The 25,388-nt window shown below is 46.2% G+C and overlaps 1 protein-coding gene across 2 annotated transcripts in view; it reads left to right on the top strand.

Moving 5' to 3' along the window:
• The first annotated feature begins 6,169 nt into the window (after nucleotides 1-6,169).
• Nucleotides 6,170-25,388, top strand: part of sh2b3 (SH2B adaptor protein 3) — a 70,851-nt gene continuing 51,632 nt past the window's right edge. Inside the window, exons 1-2 of one of the 2 annotated variants that reach the window (XM_014172546.2) lie at nucleotides 6,170-6,253; nucleotides 23,173-24,159. In XM_014172546.2, coding sequence (XP_014028021.1) covers nucleotides 23,200-24,159 — 960 coding nt within the window. In that variant the 5' untranslated portion in view covers nucleotides 6,170-6,253; nucleotides 23,173-23,199. Of the gene's footprint in view, nucleotides 6,401-23,172; nucleotides 24,160-25,388 lie in introns of both variants that reach the window. The other variant, XM_014172547.2, reaches the window with a different exon arrangement.

The raw sequence follows: 25,388 nt of genomic DNA, 5'->3' as shown, positions 1-25,388 counted from the left end.
AATTAAGAAAACAGTGTGGCACTTCGTAAACAGTTTTCTTCCCTCTTGGTCTGTTAGAGACATTTTGCTGTTGAAGAAAATGTATTTTAAATAGATTGAAGAAGGCATGATAACAGCACCTATTGTATGCCTGTAATTATCAGGAACAGGCAAAGTTACAGTACATTTCTAATGAAGGAACATTAAAATGACTCAGATTAAATAGGAAACTATATATACACACAGTATCTCGTGGATGAAATTATAGTGTATAAAGTTACATTTCATATGTATGAACATTCTCACTGGTCACTTGGCATCCTCATGGATGATCTCACCCTGCATGTTACAAGTGCTGCACTGATTCTAAGGACTGTCCATTTTTGGCGTCAGGTTGACGGGAAAAGTCTGGGAGAGGATTTTGAACACTTTGAGTCGTCTGATAACTCTCTCATCATTAGCTATCCTTCTCGTGCTTGTGACATCCTCATCAGACAGCTGGTCTTCTTTTGAGTGAAGGCTGGTATGGCAAGGTTTACCTTCCTCTCATACAGGAGATCCCAGATGGTCTGCCATAACTTATTCGCCAGGCCTAAGGTATTCCAGGAAGCCAGAGATTTGGGTGATGAACTTGTCACTGCATCTGCCTCCATATGCAGGAGAAATGAATATAACGAGTCCACATGGAGCAGTGACAACCAAATACTTGAGAGTATTGCTGGAACAATAGTGTCTGTATGACTCCCCTCTGGAATCGAGATTATGTGCTTTCTGAAGAGTGGTTTCAGAGCAGTTGATGTTGCAAGTGGTGTTGGGGAACTTCACTTTGAAGCACTGAGGCATTGTGTTCTGGATTGTCTCCCTCAGCAGGCATGGAATGTAGATCTTCATGTGGTCCTCCATTGTCTCAATCCAGAAGGACATTATTCTGCTCACTACTCCCTGGGAGACAGCAAATCGTTCAGCAAGATCACCCTGGAGTAGATTCGGCTTCAGCTTCATCAAGGTTATCAGTATTTCATCAGTGATATGCATTTTGAAGAGAGCCGTGTAGAATTTCTGCAGAAAAGCTACATGGTCAAAGAAAACACTAAGAGGAAGGCCAGTATACAACATTGAGCTAGTGTCATTCTTCAGGATGATGTGGGTCAATGGCTCTGCACCACCACATTGGGTTTGTTTGTGGCAGATGGGCTTGTTGACTGGTTCTCTTGACACGTAGCTGTCATCAGTCAGTGCTGGAATCTCCCATTGAGTATCAGCATCTTTATGCTGCGGTGGTATTAGCACACTCAGATCAGACCCTGGCCGGGGACTTTAATGCAGGCAAACTTAAATCCATTTTACCTCATTTCTACCAACATGTTACATGTGCACCCAAAGTAAAAAAAAACTCAAGACCATCTTTACTCCACACACAGAGATGCATACAAAACTCTCCCCGGCCCTCCATTTGGCAAATCTGACCATAATTCTATCCACCTGATTCCTGCTTACAGGCAAAAATTAAAGCAGGAAGTACCAGTGACTCGCTCAATATGGAAGTGGTCAGATGACACGGATGCTACGCTACAGGACTGTTTTGCTAGCACAGACTGGAATATGTTCCGGGATTCATCCAATGGCATTGAGGAGTATATCACCTCAGTCATCGGCTTCATCAATAAGTGCATCGACGATGTCATCCCCACAGTGACCGTACGTACATATCCCAACCAGAAGCCATGGATTACAGGCAACATCCGCATCGAGCTAAAGGCTAGAGCTTCCGCTTTAAAGGAGCGGGACACTAATCTGGACGCTTATAAGAAATCCCGCTATGCCCTCAGACAAAACATCAAACAAGCAAAGCGTCAATACAGAATTAAGATTGAATCCTACTACACCGGCTTTGACGCTCGTCGGATGTGGCAGGGCTTGAAAACTATTACGGACAGCAAAGGGAAACACAGACGCGAGCTGCCCAGTGACGCGAGCCTACCAGACGAGCTAAATGCATTTTATATTCGCTTCGAGGCAAGCAACACTGAAGCATGCATGAGAGCACCAGCTGTTCTGGATGACTGTGTGATAACGCTCTCGGTAGTCGATGTGAGCAAGACCTTTAAACAGGTCAACATTCACAAAGCCGCGGGGCTTGAGGGATTACCAGGATGTGTACTCAAAACATTAGTTTATTCGTTTTTTTAATGTACATATTCTTATTCATTCCTTTACACTTGTGTGTATAAGGTAATTGTTGTGAAATTGTTAGGTTAGATTACTCGTTGGATATTACGGCATTGTCGGAACTAGAAGCACAAGCATTTCGCTACACTCGCATTAACATCTGCTAACCATGTGTATGTGACAAATAAAATTTGATTTGATGTGTCTTCACTGACAATTTCAACCTCTCCCTGTCCAAATCTATAATACCTACATGTTTCAAGCAGACCACCATGTGTCCAAGGAAGCGAATGTAACCTGCCTAAATGATTACCTCCCCGTAGCACTCACGTCAGTAGCCATGAAGTGCTTTGAAAAGCTGGTCATGGCTCACATCAACAGCATCCTCCCAGATACCCTAGACCCACTCCAATTCGCATACCGCCCCCAACAGATCCACAGATGACGCAATCTCAAACGCACTCCACACTGCCCTTTCCCACCTGGACAAAAGGAACACCTATGTGAGAATGCTGTTCATTGACTACTGCTCAGCGTTCAACACCATAGTGCCCCTGAAGCTCATCACTAAGCTAAGGACCCTGCGACTAAACACCTCCTTCTGCAACTGGATCCTGGACTTCCTGATGGGCCGCCCCTAGATGTTAAGGGTTGGCAACAACACGTCCGCCACGCTGATCCTCAACACTGGGGTCTCTCAGGGGTGTGTACTTAGTCCCCTCCTGTACTCCCTGTTTACCCACGACTGTGTGGCCAAGCACGACTCCAACTCCATCATTAAGTTTGCTGACGACACAACAACCTAAAGGGAGGAGGTCAGAGACCTGGCAGTGTGGTGCCAGGACAACATCCTCTCCCTCAATGTGAGCAAGACAAAGGAGCTGATCGTGGACTAAGGAAAAGGCGGGCCGAACAGGCCCCCATTAACATTGACGGGGCTGTAATGGAGAGGGTCGAGAGTTTCAAGTTCCTTGGTGTCCACATCACCAACAAACTATCATGGTCCAAGCACACCAAGACAGTCGTTAAGAGGGCATGACAACACCTTTTCCCACTTCTCAGGAAAAGGATGCTCTTCAGTCAGCCTCTTGTCCACGAAGTGTTGTGGCATCCCCTTACCGAACATAAAATGGCCGTTTTGCGTGAATCCATCTTTGAAAATTTGTAAGAAGCGATAATGACTCAGTAGTAAAATCGAATTCATTTATAGCATAGATTCTCTACGTACCTCTCCATCGAATAGCCTAATGGGCCAAATTTTAGCTTGCAAATGATCTAGCAAATTCGAGATGAAATTATGACATTCATTCTTTTTTTATTCTTCCATCACTTGCCGAATAAAAACTTAATACGGCCCTACCTCTGAAAAAGTTAATTGGTACAGATATGCTGAAGTGGACTCGGCCAGAGTACCATTAGCCGGAACCCAGAGTAATATGATTCTGCCGGACTCGGGAAGAGCTTAGCCCGTATGAAGCCCCCAGAGTCCGAGTCGATGCCAAGTCCCCGAGTCTCAAACGGAATAGGCCCGAACCCACCGTGTTGACTGGGTACTTGGCAAAATATAGCTAGCTAGCTTTCATCGCTTGTTGGTTAGCTACCTAGCCAATGTTAGCTCTCATCTGACTGGTATAATGTTACGTTAGCTAGCTAGCTAGCTAATCAAAACAAAACCACATTCATTGGCTAGCTACAGTACCTTGCCTGTTTGTTAGCTAGCTAGCTTTCAGCTGACTGGTGTTAGCTAGCTACAGAACTTTGTACAAGCATGCTAACGTTAGCTAGGTAACATTAGCTACCTAGCTAATCAAAATATCAGTTTGCATTTATTGATTAACCTCAGCTTGAATACCACCAAATAGCTAGCTATATACAATAGTCTAGGTTTGTTCGCATAGACTTCTTACAACTGGCAGCATGGTGCAGCTGTGCTGTTGCCAAGCAACCAACCCTGTGTTAGAACTATGAGTTTCAGCGAAAAAAGAAGTAAACATTGTAAGAATTGTTACAAAAGGTAGCACGCGAGAGCGATAAATTATATATTTAATAAAAACTGTTGCACCTGTAAACTTAGTCAATCTGGCATTTTAAATCCAATGATCACTTTATGGACGCTATAGTCTCGTTTTAATCTGAAGTCTAGAATTTGAGCTAGGTAGGTGCAAGAAATCGTAAAACTCAATTGCTAATGACACTGTTAAGAATTCCGGTATGTGAATCTTAGTAATGGACAGACGGCTCACGAGGAGAGGTGGGGAGTGTGTCGACTACCTCCCATCAAGTTGCTTGCGAATTTTTTTATCCAGATTGGTGTGATATTGGTTTAGATATGATGATAGGGAGATTTTAATTGAACACTGAGCTTCAACCAATATCTATGTACACTTTCTTTAAATTCTGCTGTCTGTATTCTGTCTTTAAATGTTGTCTATCACTAGCAGCACCGTATCACCAAGTAACTGGTTGACGAATAAAGGTGATTCTGATTTTTTAACACTAGTCTTAATTAACACTGTAGTCTAAATACGAATTCAAATAACTGCGTATCATACAACAATGAATAATTTTTGTAACTTTATTCTTGTACATCTCACTTGTTTTGTTACTCCAATATATCAATACGAAATAAACTCAGCGTTTTATCAGCTCCTTTAATAATAAAAGTTATATTAAACGCATAGGCTATCGTCTACTTGATGTGGAACATCAACATGCACTCGACCGCGGCAATTTTGACAGCGGAAATGATGAGGACAAAACTTTTTCCGCGTAGTTTCATCTGTGTGAAGCCAGCAAAGCCAACCAACAGCAGCTGGCAACAAACATGCTGCGATTTCTGCAAGATCCTTTCAAAATATAAGTCCCGCGAATAAAAGGCATACAATAAAACAAAGGCCTTAGTATTGGAGTATTTTCTGTTAGATTCTCATTTAACATTATATATACACAAACATTATTTTTAAACTTTCATTCAATACCAACAATTGGTAATCGTTTTGGAGGATGTGCAGGTTTAGCTTGTTCTGCAGGATTTAATAAAACATTTTTTGACTTCTGTAGGAATAAATTCTAAATCAAATCAAAGTTTATTGGTCACGTACCCAGATTTGCAGTTGTTATCACAGGTGCAGTGAAATGCTTGTGTTTCTAGCTCCAACAGTGCAGTAATACCTAGCAATACAAAACAATACTACACAAATAATGCAAAAGTAAAAATAAAGAAATTAAGAAATATCAGAACGAGCAATGTCAGAGTCCGGAATATATATATATATAATGGTGTGTATAGACAGTATGGATACTATATGAATAGAAAAGTAGTTATATAGGATGAGCCATGAATATTATTGAACTCAGATGTCTGTGCCATAAGTCGATGATAGAGGTTTTGTTTAGAAGTTATATGATACCCTACTGTCAAACCTATGCCATGCAATGAGTTTTCTGCAGGACCGCGTGCCCATGGTCCCCAACCTCCAGGGGGCCCCCAATGATTTTGTCCTAATGTTTGAGTCACTCAGAAAGTATATGAACATGGCCTTGGCAAAATGTCTAGAATTTCAGAAAATTGGCTTTAAAACGGCAAATTCTTTCACAGATTATCCGGCCCTGAATTGTTCCATGGGCTTGACACAGACATCATTTTGATTCTCTTTGAGGTTAGATATTGATTATGCAATAGTAAAATAAGTATTTTACTTAGGCTACATAACATTGTCAGTCATCATTTCCTGCAATAAAATAAAATAAAATTGTATTGGTCACATACACATATTTTGCTGATGTTATTACGGGTGTTGCGGAATGATTGTGTTCCTAGCTCCAACAGTGCAGTAGTACCTAACAATTCATTATACTTTCCGAAATGTGTCGTTAAGTCATCGTTAAGACCTCTAACTTCATCATTCATTTCATTTCACTGCCGTCATGTTCGTGCTTTTTTCTTTCCTTTAGTTACGTACTTTTATTGTGAAGGTTTTTCTAAAACGTCACCCGGAACTGACGACCTCGATCTCGCCAATGTTGCTGGCTTCACACCAGTCAGTTTCGTTCCTGAAAACACATTCAACATGCGAGAGAAAGCAACGGGCTTTGGGGCTTGCAGGTACATTCTAAGTATATATGTATTATTATTATGTACCGCAGTTTGTTTTAGTTATTATAAATGTTTCACAACGCATATGGGTTATGCTACGTCCACGTTTTTGGTATTTCGTCGTGCTATGGGTGTCCATCCAAGATAACATAGAACGTGAGTATAGCCTATTGTCAAGAGCCTTGTGTCAAATTTGGTCTTGTTTCCGAAGTGCTCAAAACAGAGCGCCAATCGTTGGAATAAGTGTCGTTAAAAATCAGCTAGCTTGCTTGTAGTTAATTGTCCACACATAGTAGCTAATTTCGGTAAAGTTTTATCATGAATTCCAACTGTGTTTAGCAAGCCACTGTAGAAATGTGTACATTTCTGGATTAAATTTAAAGGGCCGTCCACTCCATCCCCGACGTGACTAAATTACTGGTTTGCCACTTCTTTGGTTAGTTTCTTGCAAAACATTTGATAACTAGCAAAGTTCTTCTCAGAAAGACAACCACGTCAGACCACAAACGGGATTTAGTTAAAATTGCCAAACTTTCTGAATGGCAATGTATTACTGTTTTTACTGTCACACACCTGTGACCTGTTCAGAAAGTTAACGTTGTGTAACGTTAATATAGTGTTATGTAGAACTAACATGCCTCTCTGACATGTTGAAATAAGAAATAATGTATATCTGAAACGTTTGCCTACTGAATGACCTTGGGCTGCGTTCAGAAACACAGTCAATCTGTCAGTATATGGAATTGGTGTTGTTTTGAACACCTGGTTGGCATTAGTGAGTGAACATTGCAGATAGACATGGAGTTATAAAGCCGGTATGATTTTTTATTGTCAGACATGCATGTGTTCTAGTACATGTCTGTATGCTGTACAAAATGTTGCCTTCCTGAATGTGGGCCCCTTCTAGCTTTTTGCAACATTATGCAACTCTACTGAAGATAACCGAGCAGTAGTCAGCACAAAGTAGCCTATACTTGTCCTTTGGTTTCTCAGAGGGTGGTTGTTTCACAATTTCTTAAAATATGTCACTTGCTGCTTGGGGGGCACACACAAAGATCAGACTTGGAATCCATACTGAATATCCCTTGGACCGGCTTGGACTGGTTATCAGCGTCCTTCCAAGAATTATTGGCGAGCTTCTGCTGGATTTGCCTTTCACTGGAAGTAGCCTACTCCGTAGTCTCTGCAAACCGCTTTGTGACTGCACTACACACTGCATTTATTTATGCAAGTGTCAGTGATGGTGAACGCTTGGTGCGGTGTAAACCCAGCCTTAGCCTGAACCCCAAAATGTTACGCTTTGGATTAGGGCAATTCCATGGTAACTGAGTGATGCTGAGATTTGTCACTTTAAAATGTCAAACAAAAATCTATAATTGCAAAGTTTAACAAACCATACATCTCTATGCACAAGGTCTATGTTTAACAATTTCCAGTGAAATTGTTTACAGAAACACATTTACTTGAAGAACAGTGAAGATGTAAAGTTTGGTAACAGAATGATGGCACAAACAGCACAAAAAATATTTGGTCTTCAGATTGGTTGAAGGTAGTCCAATGCCTGACAAATTAATTCAAATTAGTTTTACATAAGACAAATGATTCTGACGATTCCGACAACAAATGTGTAAAACTCAGAGCGATGTTCTGTTTGAATTCCAGGCTATAGCAAATAGGAGCAAATAAGCCTAGAAAGTTGAAGAGCGGTGTGCACGGTTTCAGGAGAACGTGACATCAATACGTAGGCCTACCTTTTGCAAAATGTTTCATTATGTCACCATCATTTATACAGTATGTCCATATTGGTGTTTGGTACCAGCTCACAAAAACTTGTTTGGGAATATTTTTGTTCTTACCTATGCTGGTTCCCAAAACTACTTGGCTTATAGGCTAATAGTTCTCTGCTATAGCCTATGTTTGAAATGTGTACACAAGCTCAATCGGCAGAATAAATGGCGTTCTGATGAGCTCTGTTGTGTGTGTGTGACTCGCATGGAAACATCAGTCGTACACATGATTACAGGATGCAGAAGAGAGGAACAATTGGGGAAGCTGGTGCTGTTGCACAATCCCTTTGTTATAGACTTAAATCAAAACAATAATTATCTCAGCGAAGCTATAGGCCTAAGAGGTGTGTCAGAGCGTGCTCGTCTGCCTGAACCCAGCTTTTATACACAAAACAAATCCTACATTTTTGTCTTCAAAGTAGAGTGATGAAAGGACTTCTTTAAAGTCTCTTGAAGGGCAAAATGAACTGCATCACTATGTTCACTTCTCTGTTCTAAACCTGCCACGTGTGCAGGTTTGTATGTGTTCTAGTTGCATGTTGTTAGGCTATGATGTTTCTTGCATACCTACATGTATGCTTGTCTATTCCTGGTGCTTTTCACATCTCAAGCCCTTTGCCGACTCTGAAACTATAAAACCATTAGCACACATGGATCAGCTTCTGCCATGCATGAATACATGTCCTTTTAAAGAGATGTTATCACCAACTATGCTTTCCGGTCCGTTAAGCGTTAACAAGAATTCCATAGATTTCAGTGGTCCATGAGCTCTGACCCTCATCGGCCCTACAGTAATGTAAGTGTAGATCAGTGTTTCTCAGCCTAGAGGCACTGCTGCCTAGGATGTTGCTGACCACGGTGACTGGCCCCTCTTATTATGGCCTAAGCTAGTTTTAATGTAAGGCTGTCCTTCTACCTCAATGGAATGCTTATGTTGCGCCCTGGTACTTGAAGGTCATGAAACAAATAGAGAGGCTGAACCCCACACCCTCACAGTAAGTTTGGACCCCTCCCACAGGGGAACAGTGTGTTATGATCTGAGTTGGTGATATGCAAGCCCTCTCTCCAGCCCTGTGTGTTTGAGATGAGTGCTGCTCACTGGCAGACAGCTAGGGAGGGTTGCTATGTGGTGTCTTTAGGCCTTACTGCCAGACAGCTAGGGAGGGTTGCTATGTGGTGTCTTTAGGCCTTACTGGCAGACGGCTAGGGAGGGTTGCTATGTGGTGTCTTTAGGCCTTACTGACAGACGGCTAGGGAGGGTTGCTATGTGGTGTCTTTAGGCCTTACTGGCAGACGGCTAGGGAGGGTTGCTATGTGGTGTCTTTAGGCCTTACTGGCAGACGGCTAGGGAGGGTTGCTATGTGGTGTCTTTAGGCCTTACTGGCAGACGGCTAGGGAGGGTTGCTATGTGGTGTCTTTAGGCCTTACTGGCAGACAGCTAGGGAGGGTTGCTATGTGGTGTCTTTAGGCCTTACTGGCAGACAGCTAGGGAGGGTTGCTATGTGGTGTCTTTAGGCCTTACTGGCAGACAGCTAGGGAGGGTTGCTATGTGGTGTCTTTAGGCCTTACTGGCAGACGGCTAGGGAGGGTTGCTATGTGGTGTCTTTAGGCCTTACTGGCAGACAGCTAGGGAGGGTTGCTATGTGGTGTCTTTAGGCCTTACTGGCAGACAGCTAGGGAGGGTTGCTATGTGGTGTCTTTAGGCCTTACTGGCAGACAGCTAGGGAGGGTTGCTATGTGGTGTCTTTAGGCCTTACTGGCAGACAGCTAGGGAGGGTTGCTATGTGGTGTCTTTAGGCCTCACTGGCAGACGTCTAGGGAGGGTTGCTATGTGGTGTCTTTAGGCCTTACTGGCAGACGGCTAGGGAGGGTTGCTATGTGGTGTCTTTAGGCCTCACTGGCAGACGGCTAGGGAGGGTTGCTATGTGGTGTCTTTAGGCCTTACTGCCAGACGGCTAGGGAGGGTTGCTATGTGGTGTCTTTAGGCCTTACTGCCAGACAGCTAGGGAGGGTTGCTATGTGGTGTCTTTAGGCCTTACTGGCAGACGGCTAGGGAGGGTTGCTATGTGGTGTCTTTAGGCCTTACTGGCAGACGGCTAGGGAGGGTTGCTATGTGGTGTCTTTAGGCCTTACTGGCAGACGTCTAGGGAGGGTTGCTATGTGGTGTCTTTAGGCCTTACTGGCAGACGGCTAGGGAGGGTTGCTATGTGGTGTCTTTAGGCCTTACTGGCAGACGGCTAGGGAGGGTTGCTATGTGGTGTCTTTAGGCCTTACTGGCAGACGGCTAGGGAGGGTTGCTATGTGGTGTCTTTAGGCCTTACTGGCAGACGGCTAGGGAGGGTTGCTATGTGGTGTCTTTAGGCCTTACTGGCAGACAGGCTAGGGAGGGTTGCTATGTGGTGTCTTTAGGCCTTACTGGCAGACAGCTAGGGAGGGTTGCTATGTGGTGTCTTTAGGCCTTACTGGCAGACGGCTAGGGAGGGTTGCTATGTGGTGTCTTTAGGCCTTACTGGCAGACGGCTAGGGAGGGTTGCTATGTGGTGTCTTTAGGCCTTACTGGCAGACAGCTAGGGAGGGTTGCTATGTGGTGTCTTTAGGCCTCACTGGCAGACAGCTAGGGAGGGTTGCTATGTGGTGTCTTTAGGCCTTACTGGCAGACGGCTAGGGAGGGTTGCTATGTGGTGTCTTTAGGCCTTACTGGCAGACAGCTAGGGAGGGTTGCTATGTGGTGTCTTTAGGCCTTACTGGCAGACAGCTAGGGAGGGTTGCTATGTGGTGTCTTTAGGCCTTACTGGCAGACAGCTAGGGAGGGTTGCTATGTGGTGTCTTTAGGCCTCACTGGCAGACAGCTAGGGAGGGTTGCTATGTGGTGTCTTTAGGCCTTACTGGCAGACGGCTAGGGAGGGTTGCTATGTGGTGTCTTTAGGCCTTACTGGCAGACGGCTAGGGAGGGTTGCTATGTGGTGTCTTTAGGCCTTACTGGCAGACGGCTAGGGAGGGTTGCTATGTGGTGTCTTTAGGCCTCACTGACAGACGGCTAGGGAGGGTTGCTATGTGGTGTCTTTAGGCCTTACTGGCAGACAGCTAGGGAGGGTTGCTATGTGGTGTCTTTAGGCCTCACTGGCAGACAGCTAGGGAGGGTTGCTATGTGGTGTCTTTAGGCCTTACTGGCAGACAGCTAGGGAGGGTTGCTATGTGGTGTCTTTAGGCCTCACTGGCAGACAGCTAGGGAGGGTTGCTATGTGGTGTGTTGAGGCCTCACTGACAGACGGCTAGACAGCAGTAAAATGACAATAGCCAGACGGGGGTACCGGTACAGACTTAATGTGCATGGGGGACCCGGTTAGTTGAGATAATATGTACATGTAGGTAGAGTTATTAAAGGGTCTATGCATAGATGATAACAACAGAGAGTAGCAGCGGTGTAAGGGGTGGGACAATGCAAAAAGTCTGGGTAGCCATTTGATTAGATGTTCAGGAGTCTTATGGCTTGGGGGTAGAAGCTGTTTAGAAGCCTCTTGGACCGAGACATGGCGCTCCAGTACTGCTTGCCATGCGGTTGTAGAGAGAACCGTCTATGACTAGGGTGGCTGGAGTCTTTGACAATTTTTTTGTGCATTCCTCTGACACCGCCTGCTATAGAGGTCCTGGATGGCAGGAAGCTTGGCCCCAGTGATTTACTGGGCCATTCGCACTACCCTCTGTACTGCCTTGTGTTCGGAGGCCGAGCAGTTGCCATACCAGGCAGTGATGCAACCAGTCAGGATGATCTCGATGGTGCAGCTGTAGAACCTTTTGAGGATCTGAGGACCCATGCCAAATCCTTTTAGTCTCCTGAGGGGGAATATGTTTTGTGTTGCCCTCTTCACGACTGTCTTGGTGTGCTTGGACCATGTTAGTTTGTTGGTGATGTGGACACCAAGGAACTTGAAGCTCTCGACCTTCTCCACTGCAGCCCCGTCGATGAGAGTGGGGGCGTGCTCGGTCCTCCTTTTCCTGTAGTCCACAATCATCCTCTTTGTCTTGATCACGTTGAGGTGGAGATTGTTGTCCTGGCACCACACCGCCAGGTCTCTGACCTCCTCCCTATAGGCTGTCTCGTTGTTGTCGGTGATCAGGCCTACCACTGTTGTCATCAGCAAACCTAATGATGGTGTTGGAGTCGTGCCTGGCCGTGCAGTCATGAGTGAACGGAGTACAGGAGGGGACTGAGCACGCACCCCTGAGGGGCCACTGTGTTGAGGATCAGCGTGGCGGATGTATTGTTACCTACCCTTACCACCTGGGGGTGCCCTGTCAGGAAGTCCAGGATCCAGTTGCAGACGGAGGTGTTTCGTCCCAGGGTCCTTAGCTAATTGATGAGCTTTGAGAGCACTGTGGTGTTGAACCCTGTGCTATTCATTGACGACAGCTTTCTCACATAGGTGTTCCTTTTGTCCAGGTGGGAAAGGGCAGTGTGGAGTGCAATAGAGATTGTATCATCTGTGGATCTGTTGAGGCGGTATGCAAATTGGAGTGGGTCTAGGGTTTCTGGGATAATGGTGTTGACGTGAGCCATGACCAGCCTTTCAAAGCACTTCATGGCTACAGACGTGAGTGCTACGGGTCGGTAGTCATTTAGGCAGGTTACCTTAGTGTTCTTGGGCACAGGCACTATGGTGATCTGCTTAAAACATGTTGGTATTACAGACTCGGACAGGGAGAGGTTGAAAATGTCAGTGAAGACACTTGCCAGTTGGTCAGCGCATGCTCGGAGTACACGTCCTGATAATCCGTCTGGCCCTGCGGCCTTGTGAATGTTGACCTATTTAAAGGTCTTACTCACATCTGCTGTGGAGAGCGTGATCACACAGTCTTCCGGAACAGCTGGAGCTCTCATGCATGTTTCAGTGTTTTCCTCGAAGCGAGCATAGAAATAGTTTAGCTCATCTGGTAGGCTTGTGTCACTGGGCAGCTCTCGGCTGTGCTTCCCTTTGTAGTCTGTAATGGTTTGCAAGCCCTGCCACATCCGCAGAGCGTCATAGCGTGTAGTACGATTCGATCTTAGTCCTGTATTGATGCTTTGCATGTTTGATGGTTCGTCGGAGGGAATAGCGCGATTTCTGTCCGGGTTAGAACCCCGCTCCTTGAAAGCGGCAGCTCTAGCCTTTAGCTCAGTGCGGATGTTGCCTGTAATCCATGGCTTCTGGTTGGGGTATGTACGTACGATCACTGTGGGGATGACGTCATCGATGCACTTATTGATGAAGCCAATGACTGATGTGGTGTCCTCAATGCCATCGGAAGAGTCCCGGAACATATTCCAGCCTGTGCTAGCAAAACAGTCCTGTAGCTTAGCTTCTGATTCATCTGACCACCTTTTTATTGATATAGTCACTGGTGCTTCCTGCTTTAATTTTTGCTTGTAAGCAGGAATCGGGAAGATAGAATTATGGTCAGATTTGCCAAATGGAGGGAGAGCTTTGTATGCATCTCTGTGTGTGGAGTAAAGGTGGTTCAGAGCTTTTTCCCCTCTGGTTGCACATTTAACATGCTGATAGAAATTTGGTCAAATGGATTTAAGTTTCCTTGCATTAAAGTCCCCGGCCACAAGGAGCGCCACCTTTGGGTGAGCGTTTTCTTGTTGGCTTATGGGGGAATACAGCTCATTTAATGCTGTCTTAGTGCCAACTTCTGACTGTGGTGTGGTATGTAAACAGCTACGAAAAATGCAGATGAAAACTCTCTCGGTAGATAGTGTGGTCTACAGCTTATCATGAGATACTCTACCTCAGGCGAGCAATAGCTCAAGACTTCCTTAGATATCGTGCACCAGCTGTTATTTACAAAAAGAAACAGTACGCCGCCCCTTTTCTTACCAGACGCCGCTGTTCTATCCTGACGGTGCAGCATATAACCAGCCAGCTGTATGTTGATAGTGTCGTCGTTCAGCCACGACTCCATGAAGCATAAGATATTACTGTTTTGAATGTCCCATTGGTAGTTAAATCTTCCGCGTAGGTCATCTATTTTATGTACTACTGTACACATGCATGGCAGGAGAGAAGACTATGATTTGTGTGTGCGTGTGTACTATGTAGGAACCCATGTGTTGAGGTGGGGGGGGGTGTCTTTGTGTCTCTATGGAAACAGTAATGAGAGACTTGTTAGTTTTTGCAAGTGGATATTGATTGTAGGCCTATAAGTAGGTAGTGTAGCCTACATGCAGTGCTGTCGTGGTTCACTTGAGTGTTGGGGCTCTCTACTCATTGTGAATGATCTTGGAGGTTCATGCTTTGAAAATATGAGAAACTTCAATTGATAAAAGACACAATCCTTGAAAGATTTTCTGTATGTGTGGTGGGGGGGTATCAAGACAAGTCAGCAGCCTACAGTAGGACAGGAAGAGGAGTGGAGAAGCGGAAGTAGGAACCCTCAAACATAGCTCAGACAGTGAGGAGGAGTGAGAGCAGGCATGTGCACAGACAGGGCTCTACCTGCCACGTTACCCTTCCAGTCTCCGACAGGGCTCTACCTGCCCCGTTACCCTTCCAGTCTCCAACAGACGGGGCTCTACCTGCCACGTTACCCTTCCAGTCTCCAACAGACGGGGCTCTACCTGCCCCGTTACCCTTCCAGTCTCCAACAGACGGGGCTCTACCTGCCCCGTTACCCTTCCAGTCTCCAACAGACGGGGCTCTACCTGCCCCGTTACCCTTCCAGTCTCCAACAGACGGGGCTCTACCTGCCCCGTTACCCTTCCAGTCTCCAACAGACGGGGCTCTACCTGCCACGTTACCCTTCCAGTCTCCAACAGACGGGGCTCTACCTGCCCCGTTACCCTTCCAGTCTCCAACAGACGGGGCTCTACCTGCCCCGTTACCCTTCCAGTCTCCAACAGACGGGGCTCTACCTGCCCCGTTACCCTTCCAGTCTCCAACAGACGGGGCTCTACCTGCCCCGTTACCCTTCCAGTCTCCAACAGACGGGGCTCTACCTGCCCCGTTACCCTTCCAGTCTCCAACAGACGGGGCTCTACCTGCCCCGTTACCCTTCCAGTCTCCAACAGACGGGGCTCTACCTGCCCCGTTACCCTTCCAGTCTCCAACAGACGGGGCTCTACCTGCCCCGTTACCCTTCCAGTCTCCAACAGACGGGGCTCTACCTGCCCCGTTACCCTTCCAGTCTCCAACAGACGGGGCTCTACCTGCCCGTTACCCTTCCAGTCTCCAACAGACGGGGCTCTACCTGCCCCGTTACCCTTCCAGTCTCCAACAGACGGGGCTCTACCTGCCCGTTACCCTTCCAGTCTCCAACAGACGGGGCTCTACCTGCCCCGTTACCCTTCCAGTCTCCAACAGACGGGGCTCTACCTGCCCCGTTACCCTTCCAGTCTCCAACAGACGGGGCTCTACCTGCCCCGTTACCCTTCCAGTCTCCAACAGACGGGGCTCTACCTGCCCCGTTACCCTTTCAGTCTCTAAAGTGCCCTTTTCAGTGGCGGTATAATTTCCCCGAAAATGATATTTTTAAAATACATTCTTCACATTGTTGTTCAACCCACTGCCCTCAAATCGTCCTCAAATTATCATCTGTGCTTCAGAACCAAACAGTTGTGCGTCTTGATTGTTGACCAATGACCAGTCCTCAGCATTGGTGCACAAAGGTGGGCGCGCATATCCAGATTAATGACCAGAAATAACTTGTTTCATTTCCTCCCGTTTTGCCTGCCAAAAACAGAGTTGGTCTACGTTTATCACCCATTTTAAAATACAGTTTAGCAGTCTACTACTGACTCATCTTAGCCAGAACAGTCTACTACTGACTCATCTTAGCCAGAACAGTCTACTACTGACTCATCTTAGCCAGAACAGTCTACTACTGACTCATCTTAGCCAGAACAGTCTACTACTGACTCATCTTAGCCAGAACAATAGGCTACCTGGCGATTTGATTGATAATTTTTACATTTCAGATAGGCCTAGCTTGGGTGGCTACTTGTTATAGATAAGCAGCCGGAACATCGCACCGCCTTCAATATTATGGGATGATAGTTGTGAGGAAGAACTACCCGGCTGGTAATGAGCACTTTGCAGGCAGGCTGCCTTCTAAAGACATGTTGGCCGTAAGATTTTTCTTGCTCTGGACTCCAGAGAAATGATATGATATACACTGCATTCAGAAAGTATTCACACCCCTTGACTTTTTCCACATTTGCTTATGTTACAGCCTAAATTTAAAATGGATTAAATTAAGATGTTTTTTTTTTTTTTTTAATCACTGGCTTACACACACTACCCCATAATGTCGAAGTGGAATTATGTTTTTAGACATTTTTACAAATTAATAAAAAACTGAAAAACTGAAATGTCTTCAGTAAGTATTCTACCCATTTGTTATGGCAAGCCTTAATAAGTTCAGGAGTACACATTTGGTTAAACAAGTCCCATAAGTTGCATGGAATCACTATGTTCAATAATAATGTTTACCATGATTTTATAGATGGGTGAGGTTATTTTTTTTAAATCAATTTTTAATTCAGGCTGTAACACAACAAAAAGTGAAATAAGTCAAAGGGGTATGAATACTTTCTGAAGGCACTGTATCCCAAGTTGATATTGGCTGCTAACATGAATGACTTTCAGCTCTAAATGCAGGTGTAAAACACAGTTTATTTCTGTAGCCTAGATTGCATTTTGTAAATGCATTACTGTTTATGGCGGTAATAACAGGCTACATTTGCACAGGGATTGTGAGCGCGTGTTTGCAAGCTTTGTATTATTCCTTTTTGGGGGTCGTGGGTCAATAAGTTTGAAAACCACTGGGATACATGATGGTGACAACAAATGGAGTTGGGTATGGTCATGGTAGGCTACAGTATTTCTGACCATCTTCTATTTTGACTGGAATTGGGTTGGTCATTGGTAATAAGTGCAGAATTCATTCCAGTTCAAAATAGTTTAGCAAAATACTTTACTTATCAGATTACTGCTTCCCCCTCTTCTTGTAAGAATTGCTCAGCTAGTGGTTCCTTGGACCAGTAGCCTAACAGATGGATGCGGAACCCCTGGTTTGACGTATGCTGACTACTCTGTTTGAGTTCTGATAAGAGTTGGCTCTTGGCCTGTTTCTTGGCATATGACCGTGTAGCTTACTTGGTGAGTGACTGATTTAATTTGCGTGAGGAGTGGAGTAACTTGTTTGTCTGGCAGGACTGAGTCCACTCCACTGACCTCCATCCCTGCGTGCCCCAGGGCTGAGTCCACTCCAATGGCCTCCAACCATCCATGCCCCAGGGCTGAGTCCACTCCAATGGCCTCCAACCATCCATGCCCCAGGGCTGAGTCCACTCCAATGGCCTCCAACCATCCATGCCCCAGGGCTGAGTCCACTCCAATGGCCTCCAACCATCCATGCCCCAGGGCTGAGTCCACTCCAATGGCCTCCAACCATCCATGCCCCAGGGCTGAGTCCACTCCAATGGCCTCCAACCATCCATGCCCCAGGGCTGAGTCCACTCCAATGGCCTCCAACCATCCATGCCCCAGGGCTGAGTCCACTCCAATGGCCTCCAACCATCCATGCCCCAGGGCGTGTCTTTGATGAGGTGTGGGAGGTGTCCTCTTTCATTCTCCACTCGGCTTGATTATTAAAAGATAATCACGGGTTTTGATTTAAAAAAAAATATCATTGAATGAATTATGAAATAATTACATTCAAATTATTTTGATAGATTTTATGGCAATTTCAAAGGCCAAAATAGTGAACATTCAATTGCCAAAACAATATTCCATTGTTTCTGTCAGGTCCACATTGGGTAGACATCACTAGGACGTTTCTATGAATAGTACAATATTTCAGTTGTGTATATTACTTTTTATTTGATGACTTTGTCTTTCATTCCTTCAAAGTCATCATCTCATCTCTGCTCAGGCAGTAGTAGTCAGCCAGACAACGTTATCTCTGTTCTCCCCATACTGTAATGTCTTTAGTCATCCTATTTAGCTAGCCTGCCTAAGTATGCTGCAGAGCTGTCTGACAATCATTTGACCTGTTTTTTTCAAAGTAGATAAGGCATACTTTCATGAACTGTCTCTATCCCCCTCTCTCGTGGTTGTGTACTTCTCTCATGCGGTTCGCGGGCTGCGTGCATTCTATGTGCATCTACATAGCAGGTGTGAAAGTGCATCCATCTCTGTCCGAGCCGGAAAGAACAGGCGCAATAGATTATGGTCGTTGTAGTTATCACGTTTCCGCGCTGAACTAGGTTGAACAACTCCCTTCATCCCAGCGTCCCACATACTTCTTGGCTTGATTTTTCTCATGAATGATTTGATTTCTCTCTAGAGAAATGGCGCGTTAGGTTTTCATGATGAATAAAGGGGTGCTTGAGGTGAAGAATTTAACCGGAAAGTACCTGCTTAGGCCAGATGGTTCAGTAGTAGGGAGGGGCTAAATCTACTGTCTTCACTAGTTCAGATTTTGCCACTTCCTCCAACCAAAGTAAACAAAGCAGCTAGCTAGCGCACAAGATTTTCTTCTGCATTCCCGGATTAAAACTTTCACGGTATTTGTTAGCATAGCATTAGGCTACTAGATATGCTTGTCCTAGCTGAAGCATGGCAAATTTGCTTTTGGACTGCAGAACAGCTTATTTCCTTTCTTTTATTGCATTTTTTTTTATTAGTGTGCTTGCTGAAAGCAAAAACACTTATTCGCCACACCTTTTGTTATTGGCCTATCGCTTTCGCCTTAAACGCCATAACAGTAAAAGCTACCAACACCAAAACAACTTTTACAACCATAAATACTTCAGGACAAGCAAGCGCACACACTTTCTTTAGGAAATGTTATTGTTTCTGTACTGTAAACTATTAATTCCTGTCAGTTCCCGTCTCTCACCCCTCACTGTCTGACACAGGGAAAATCCTTACTTGTTCCCTGCATTTGGCTTGGCCTTCGCTACTTCATTCTCTATTTTCTAAATCTGGGAAATTGTGGAGTTGTTTCAGTGCGTCATAAGAATAGCTACATTGTGTTGTGTGGAGCTTGCATTGTTGTGAGTAAGCATGTTGAAGGACTGGGGACAAACGTTAGGAATTATGGCCCTCTTCTGCCAAAGTGGAATCCACTACTTTGGTAAAGTACCCATAAGCTACTAGAGGGGTAGAGAAAAGGTCCAGTTGCCGTTGAGATATAGGTTTATCCCACTAGAAGCCTATACTTTACAACCACTTTTTCATAATATATTTATTATTGCTTTACGCACATGGACAAAGAGTTGACACAGAAAACAGAACACAGCCTACACATCCCGGCCTACACCGATGTGCTCTCGTTGCTGTGTAGCGGCCAGCTGACAGACCCGTCTCGTCGCTGTGTAGCGGCCAGCTGACAGACCCGTCTCGTCGCTGTGTAGCGGCCAGCTGACAGACCCGTCTCGTCGCTGTGTAGCGGCCAGCTGACAGACCCGTCTCGTCGCTGTGTAGCGGCCAGCTGACAGACCCGTCTCGTTGCTGTGTAGCGGCCAGCTGACAGACCCGTCTCGTTGCTGTGTAGCGGCCAGCTGACAGACCCGTCTCGTTGCTGTGTAGCGGCCAGCTGACAGACCCGTCTCGTTGCTGTGTAGCGGCCAGCTGACAGACCCGTCTCGTTGCTGTGTAGCGGCCAGCTGACAGACCCGTCTCGTTGCTGTGTAGCGGCCAGCTGACAGACCCGTCTCGTTGCTGTGTAGCGGCCAGCTGACAGACCCGTCTCGTTGCTGTGTAGCGGCCAGCTGACAGACCCGTCTCGTTGCTGTGTAGCGGCCAGCTGACAGACCCGTCTCGTTGCTGTGTAGCGGCCAGCTGACAGACCCGTCTCGTTGCTGTGTAGCGGCCAGCTGACAGACCCGTCTCGTTGCTGTGTAGCGGCCAGCTGACAGACCCGTCTCGTTGCTGTGTAGCGGCCAGCTGACAGACCCGTCTCGTTGCTGTGTAACGGCCAGCTGACAGACCCGTCTCGTTGCTGTGTAACGGCCAGCTGACAGACCCACTTTGTGTTTCAGCTTCCTCTCTGGCTCAGGGTAGTGAACTGAATGAGAGCTGGCTCCCACAGTTTCCAGGCCAGGGTACTGTAGGGTACGGTTTGTGTTGGAGACGGTTGCCAGGGCAGGGTTTCCTGTTCCTGAGATTGCTGCCTTAGTGCCACTGGTCACTAGAGCTTTCTTTTGTCTCAGTGAGTCTGCCACCTGGGTTCTCTCCCTTCCTCCAAGAGCCAGGCCAAAGCACATGAGGCTTTTACATGTCCACTTCTCTTGGTTCCCTGCTTGTCAGTGTTTTTTGTACTTCCTTAGAAACACCTTGCATTCAAACACCAAACCTGTGCAATACGGAGAATCAACAACACCATTTGGGATTGGATCAAAGTTATTGTGTGGTAATAGGGGATGGCTACTCTGACAGTTGTTCATGTAGGCTAATAGTACAGGGGTTGTGGTAGATGTCTTTCTCTTGCGTAAAACAGCCTTAAAACAGTCAGGATTCTCTCTGTGTCATGCTAAGTTCAAGGTGAGTGTTTATCATCTGACGGGGATGAGCTCTTCACTGGGTCTACTGCAGCAGGCTTGAGGAGGGAGGGATCTTCTGTCTACTCCATGGCCTAAAGTAACCAGTGTTCCCAACGAGGAACACTGTTTAGTGTGTGAGCACAGATACCGACCTCTGAGATATAATTATGTCCACCCTGTTTAGAGGGCTTCCACTAGGACGGGGTGAGGGTTGTGTTGCTGCTCTGCCTCCAGTAGGCCAGGACAGTGTCACTGGAGGGTTAGGACAGTGTCACTGGAGGGTTAGGACAGTGTCACTGGAGGGTTAGGACAGTGTCACTGGAGGGTTAGGACAGTGTCACTGGAGGGTTAGGACAGTGTCACTGGAGGGTTAGGACAGTGTCACTGGAGGGTTAGGACAGTGTCACTCGGCAGACGGCTGAGCCCAAAGGGAATGCAGGGGGACAGACAGCCTTGGGCGAGGCAGGCACACAGTGAAGGAGAGGAAGTGTGTCTTGCAGTGCTGGAGGCTGCTGAGTCATGGCTGGGCTGGCTACACTGATAGAAACAGCCATCTGGGGGCCAGCAGCAGGGGTGGGAGTACCAGCAGGAGCATGCGTACAGGGGCTTTGGGGGCGGAGAAGAATGCTAGTGGGACATTGATGGTTGGTGATGCAATATTTCTGGATGCTGTCAACGGCTCTGACACACATTGTGACGTCTCTTTAAACCGTGTGAAAAACACATCACGTATGGTGGAGGTTTTGAGTTTCATCAGCCTTGGTCTTCTATCTCGAGGGAGGGAGAGGCCATAGAGAACAGCCTAGTGTGTTTATTGACACCATTAGGCCTTATCATGAGACCCTCCTCTTGAATAAGGAGAAGTTCCCAGTTGTAGCATCCATTTGAGAAATGCTGAAGCCAACTTCCTCAATCTGCCCTTCATTCACTCTCACATTACTATATTGGCTCCATTCATGTGGCCTTTTCCCTGTGTAAAGCGTATAAAACTGATCTGGGTTTAATCTAATCAGGTTTTCTTGCTCTCCTCTACCCCCACCATGCTGCTCCCTGCCTCAGCGCTCGCTAACAGAGGGGGAGCATCAGAGATGTGGCGTCCCAGTAACAAGGATTACTGTTTCTAACCCTCAGCAGGCAGTGGAACAGGGAACAAGGCGGATCTCAGTTTTGGTTCTGTAATACTACACATTATTCAAAAACCAACAAAACTCAGTGCTGGAATTATGTACTTTCATGGTGTATTAAACAATAATTTCCACATTGCTGCAAAGTTGGAGAAATTGTATGTAGAGTAGGGTTTACTGGTAAGGAAGTATTTCACTGTTCGTCTACACCTGTTTTACAAAGCATGTGACAAATAAATTAGATTATTCATAAGACAAATTAAATGTATCAGAGTTGGGCCTATTTGCGTCATCAAATCACATGTTATTTGTCACATGCTTCGTAAACAATAGATTAAGGCTTACAGTGAAATGCTAACTTACGGGCCTCTGCCAACAATGCAGAGAGACAATATATAGAACTAATAGAAAATAGAAACATAATAAATACATAATGAGTAACGACAACGGGGCTGTATACACTGGGTAGCAGTATCGAGTCGATGTGCAGGGGTACGAGGTAGTTGAGGTAGATGTGTAAATATAGCTAGGAGTAAAGTGTCAAGGCTACTGTATCATCCAGGGTTGAGCTTTTTTAGTCATTTGTGTAGTTGAGGCATGACGTTCTTGTCAATGTAGGCTACCTTTCCCTTATTAGTGTGCTAGCTCAAACAACAATACTCAATCTTACATGTACTCTTAATATTATTTGCTTTCTTCCATTAGCTCCAGTGCTTCAACAGATTTTTAAAACCATTATTTTTTTAAATAAATATGTTAACTTAAAAAGTGAAACTGCCACGTCTGTTTGGGATATTACACCAACAAAGGAGTTACTGCAAACAAACACCACTGTTTCCCCCTCAGACATCAATACATGTGCGATAGAACAGTAGAATAGGTACAGAATATTTCTTTAACAAACTGCTCCACTCCATTTAGTCAACAAAACAAAAACAATAAGGCGCTGGGGCGAACAGTTTCTATTATAGCCATATTCGCATTAAATCCAATGCATTTCGATGGCCATAGTGATAAATAGACTTACTTTGCTACAACCATAAATACTTCAAGACAAGCAAGTAAACACATTTTCTTCAGGAAATATACTTTTATAGTTTGACTGAGGCTACTATAATCATTTGTTCTCTCCAGTAACTTTGTCTCTTTGGTTGATATTCAGATGGCTCTGAATCTTCTTCATGAAGGCCAGACACACACTACAGCCTATCTCCCAATAAATCATATGACATCATTATTAAGTGCAGCAGTTAGTTAACCTGTAATCAGATTAGATTTATGGTAGATAAATCTCCTTCTCCGCGTGTCGTGCATGGTACTTTTCCCCTACTTGGTCTTTGGTGTCTGTTAAAGTGGAAGGTTTTAAATTGAATTAAATAGACCTTTGGTCTGTATGAATTGTTATATCTCAAATGTAAGTGAATGTATTAAAATGGCCCCTTTTAATATATCTCTCTTTCTCTCTCCCCCACCAACACATCTCATCTGTAGTGATTCTCAGCTGTTCTGGTTACTGCAATGAATGGTAACACTATCCATCAGGCGACGACCACAGCTTCGGTTGCAGCACCTCGTGGCTGGAGGGAGTTCTGCGAGTTGCATGCCATTGCCACGGCCCGAGAACTAGCCAACCACTACCGGAACTTTTCCAGGGAGCGGCCAGAGCACGATGTCGTCCCACCGGACAGCTTCTCCAAGCAGTTCAGTGAGCTGTTCCAGCAGCACTTCCACTGTGAGGTGGCCGAAGAACTCCCTGCATCGACCCCTCCCCCCATGATGGGCCGGCTCCGCATCACCACCTCCTCCGGGGCACTGGACTACAGGGAGGCGGGCCGGCCTGGCGTGCTGGCCCCAAAGACGGAGCCCGTGCCGGTGAGCCGGGAGCAGGGGAACCCCATCTGGTGCTCGGCTGCCAACCCGGTGCTACGAGCTCGAGCTCCCATTCGGAGCCGCAGCCAGGAGGAGGTGTCTGTGTCGGAGGGGCGGCCTGTGTCTGAACGGTACACCCCCACCTCGCCTTCCTTCTCCACTGCTGCTGAAGTTACACACTTCTCCGTCAGCCAGATCAGGAAAAGCGTGTGCCGTCTCTTTAAGAAGCGCCCACCGCCCCTTCAGGTCCTGCAGCCCAGCAGGCCGGTGGACAGGGGAATGGGTGGGGCGCTGGAGGAAGTGACGGCCTTATCGTCGTCAGCGCTGACTGGGAACCCCTCCCACGAGACCACGCCCTCTGCCTCCCCCACGTCGACGGCGGCCCACTTCCTAGAGCGGCTGAATAGCAGGTTTGGCCGTAGGCAGAGTGGGAAGCGCAGGCCGCAGGTTGCAAGCAGCTGCAAGGAGGGCCAGCTGAAGTACCTGGTGGTTGACGACACTATCTCGGACACACAGCATCGCTGGCAGCGCTGCCGCCTGCTTGTGAGGAAGATCAGAGAGGGCCTGGCAGGAGAGAGGTTCCAGCTGGAGCTCTACGACCCCCCCAAGGTAAACTAAAGCCACCTGATTCCAGCTGCTGGACTGGGCTCTCCCCTACCACTAAATTCATCTGACTCTTTCTGTTGGGCTTTTATCTTATCAAACTGAGCTTCACCTACTGTAGGCAATTGCTGCTTTAGGAGTGCTGATCATTTAGCAGTGACGTTTCTGACCAGGGTTTGGTTGTGCCTGGTAGGTCCCCTACCCATGTCCTGTACCAATTTCAAAGCACTTCTATTATTCCTATCAGACCATTGTCTTGTTTGGTGACGATTGTCTTGTTTGGTGAGAGGTGCGTGAGAAATGAACATAGTTTAGGCTGCTCCACCTACACTGGCTGTCAAATGCAAATGAGCTAAAGCTTGACATGAAAGTTTCAGTTCAGCTGACCTCCCACACTGTTTCCTGTCTCTGCTGCAGTTTACTTCTCTGGGCAGTAACCATGTTGGGCTGTTGTTTTGAGTGTTAACATTAGTAACTTCACAAGGTTTGTAGAGAAGCCTGATAGGCTCTTAATGTAGCCTATATCAAGCCTCTGTACTGTCAGAAATATAATCTGCATGCTACGGAGCAGAAGTGTTACTGCGTCTGTTTTGAGGTGTACTCAACTGAACGGAAGGAGAGAACCATAGCTGGCCGGGCCAACACACAACCCCAGAGAGAGCAGTGAGTGGGCAGGGTGCTGGATTCACACACCCAGTTTTACGTAGCCTGGGGGTAGTAGCCAGCTGCACATAGTAGGCTGCCCGTGTCAGATTGTCAAAGCTGGAAAACCAAGCAACCTTTTTAGAGAACATTAAAACCAGACATTTGTGAACCAGTCGTGGATGTAGGCCCAACAGTTTTTGGTTAAGCACAAGGCTTTGAAAAGGCTGTACTAATAATGTATATTTACAAGGCAGCTCTGCCAGCATCTGGTGTTTTAGCACAACCAAGTGCACATTTGTTGCTAAAGACTGTTTGATTGAGAGATGTAATGCTGCAGCTCCATTAAGTCTTCCACTCGTGTGTGTGTGTGTGTGTGTGTGTGTGTGTGTGTGTGTGTGTGTGTGTGTGTGTGTGTGTGTGTGTGTGTGTGGAGGCCTTGCACTATTTCTGTGGAATCTTGGCAATGCTCAAAGCCAGAGAATATCTGTAGACCACAGCACACAAACATTGACATTCCCTCATACTGTAGAGGCCCCCACCTCATTCATATATATATATATGCACATTAAAGGATCACTTTACAACAACAA

Source organism: Salmo salar, chromosome ssa24 (genome assembly GCF_905237065.1).
Source record: "Salmo salar chromosome ssa24, Ssal_v3.1, whole genome shotgun sequence".
Classification (NCBI taxonomy): Eukaryota; Metazoa; Chordata; class Actinopteri; order Salmoniformes; family Salmonidae; genus Salmo; species Salmo salar.
Note: the sequence above shows the minus strand (reverse complement) of the source record. Positions and strands in the feature narration are given on the sequence as shown.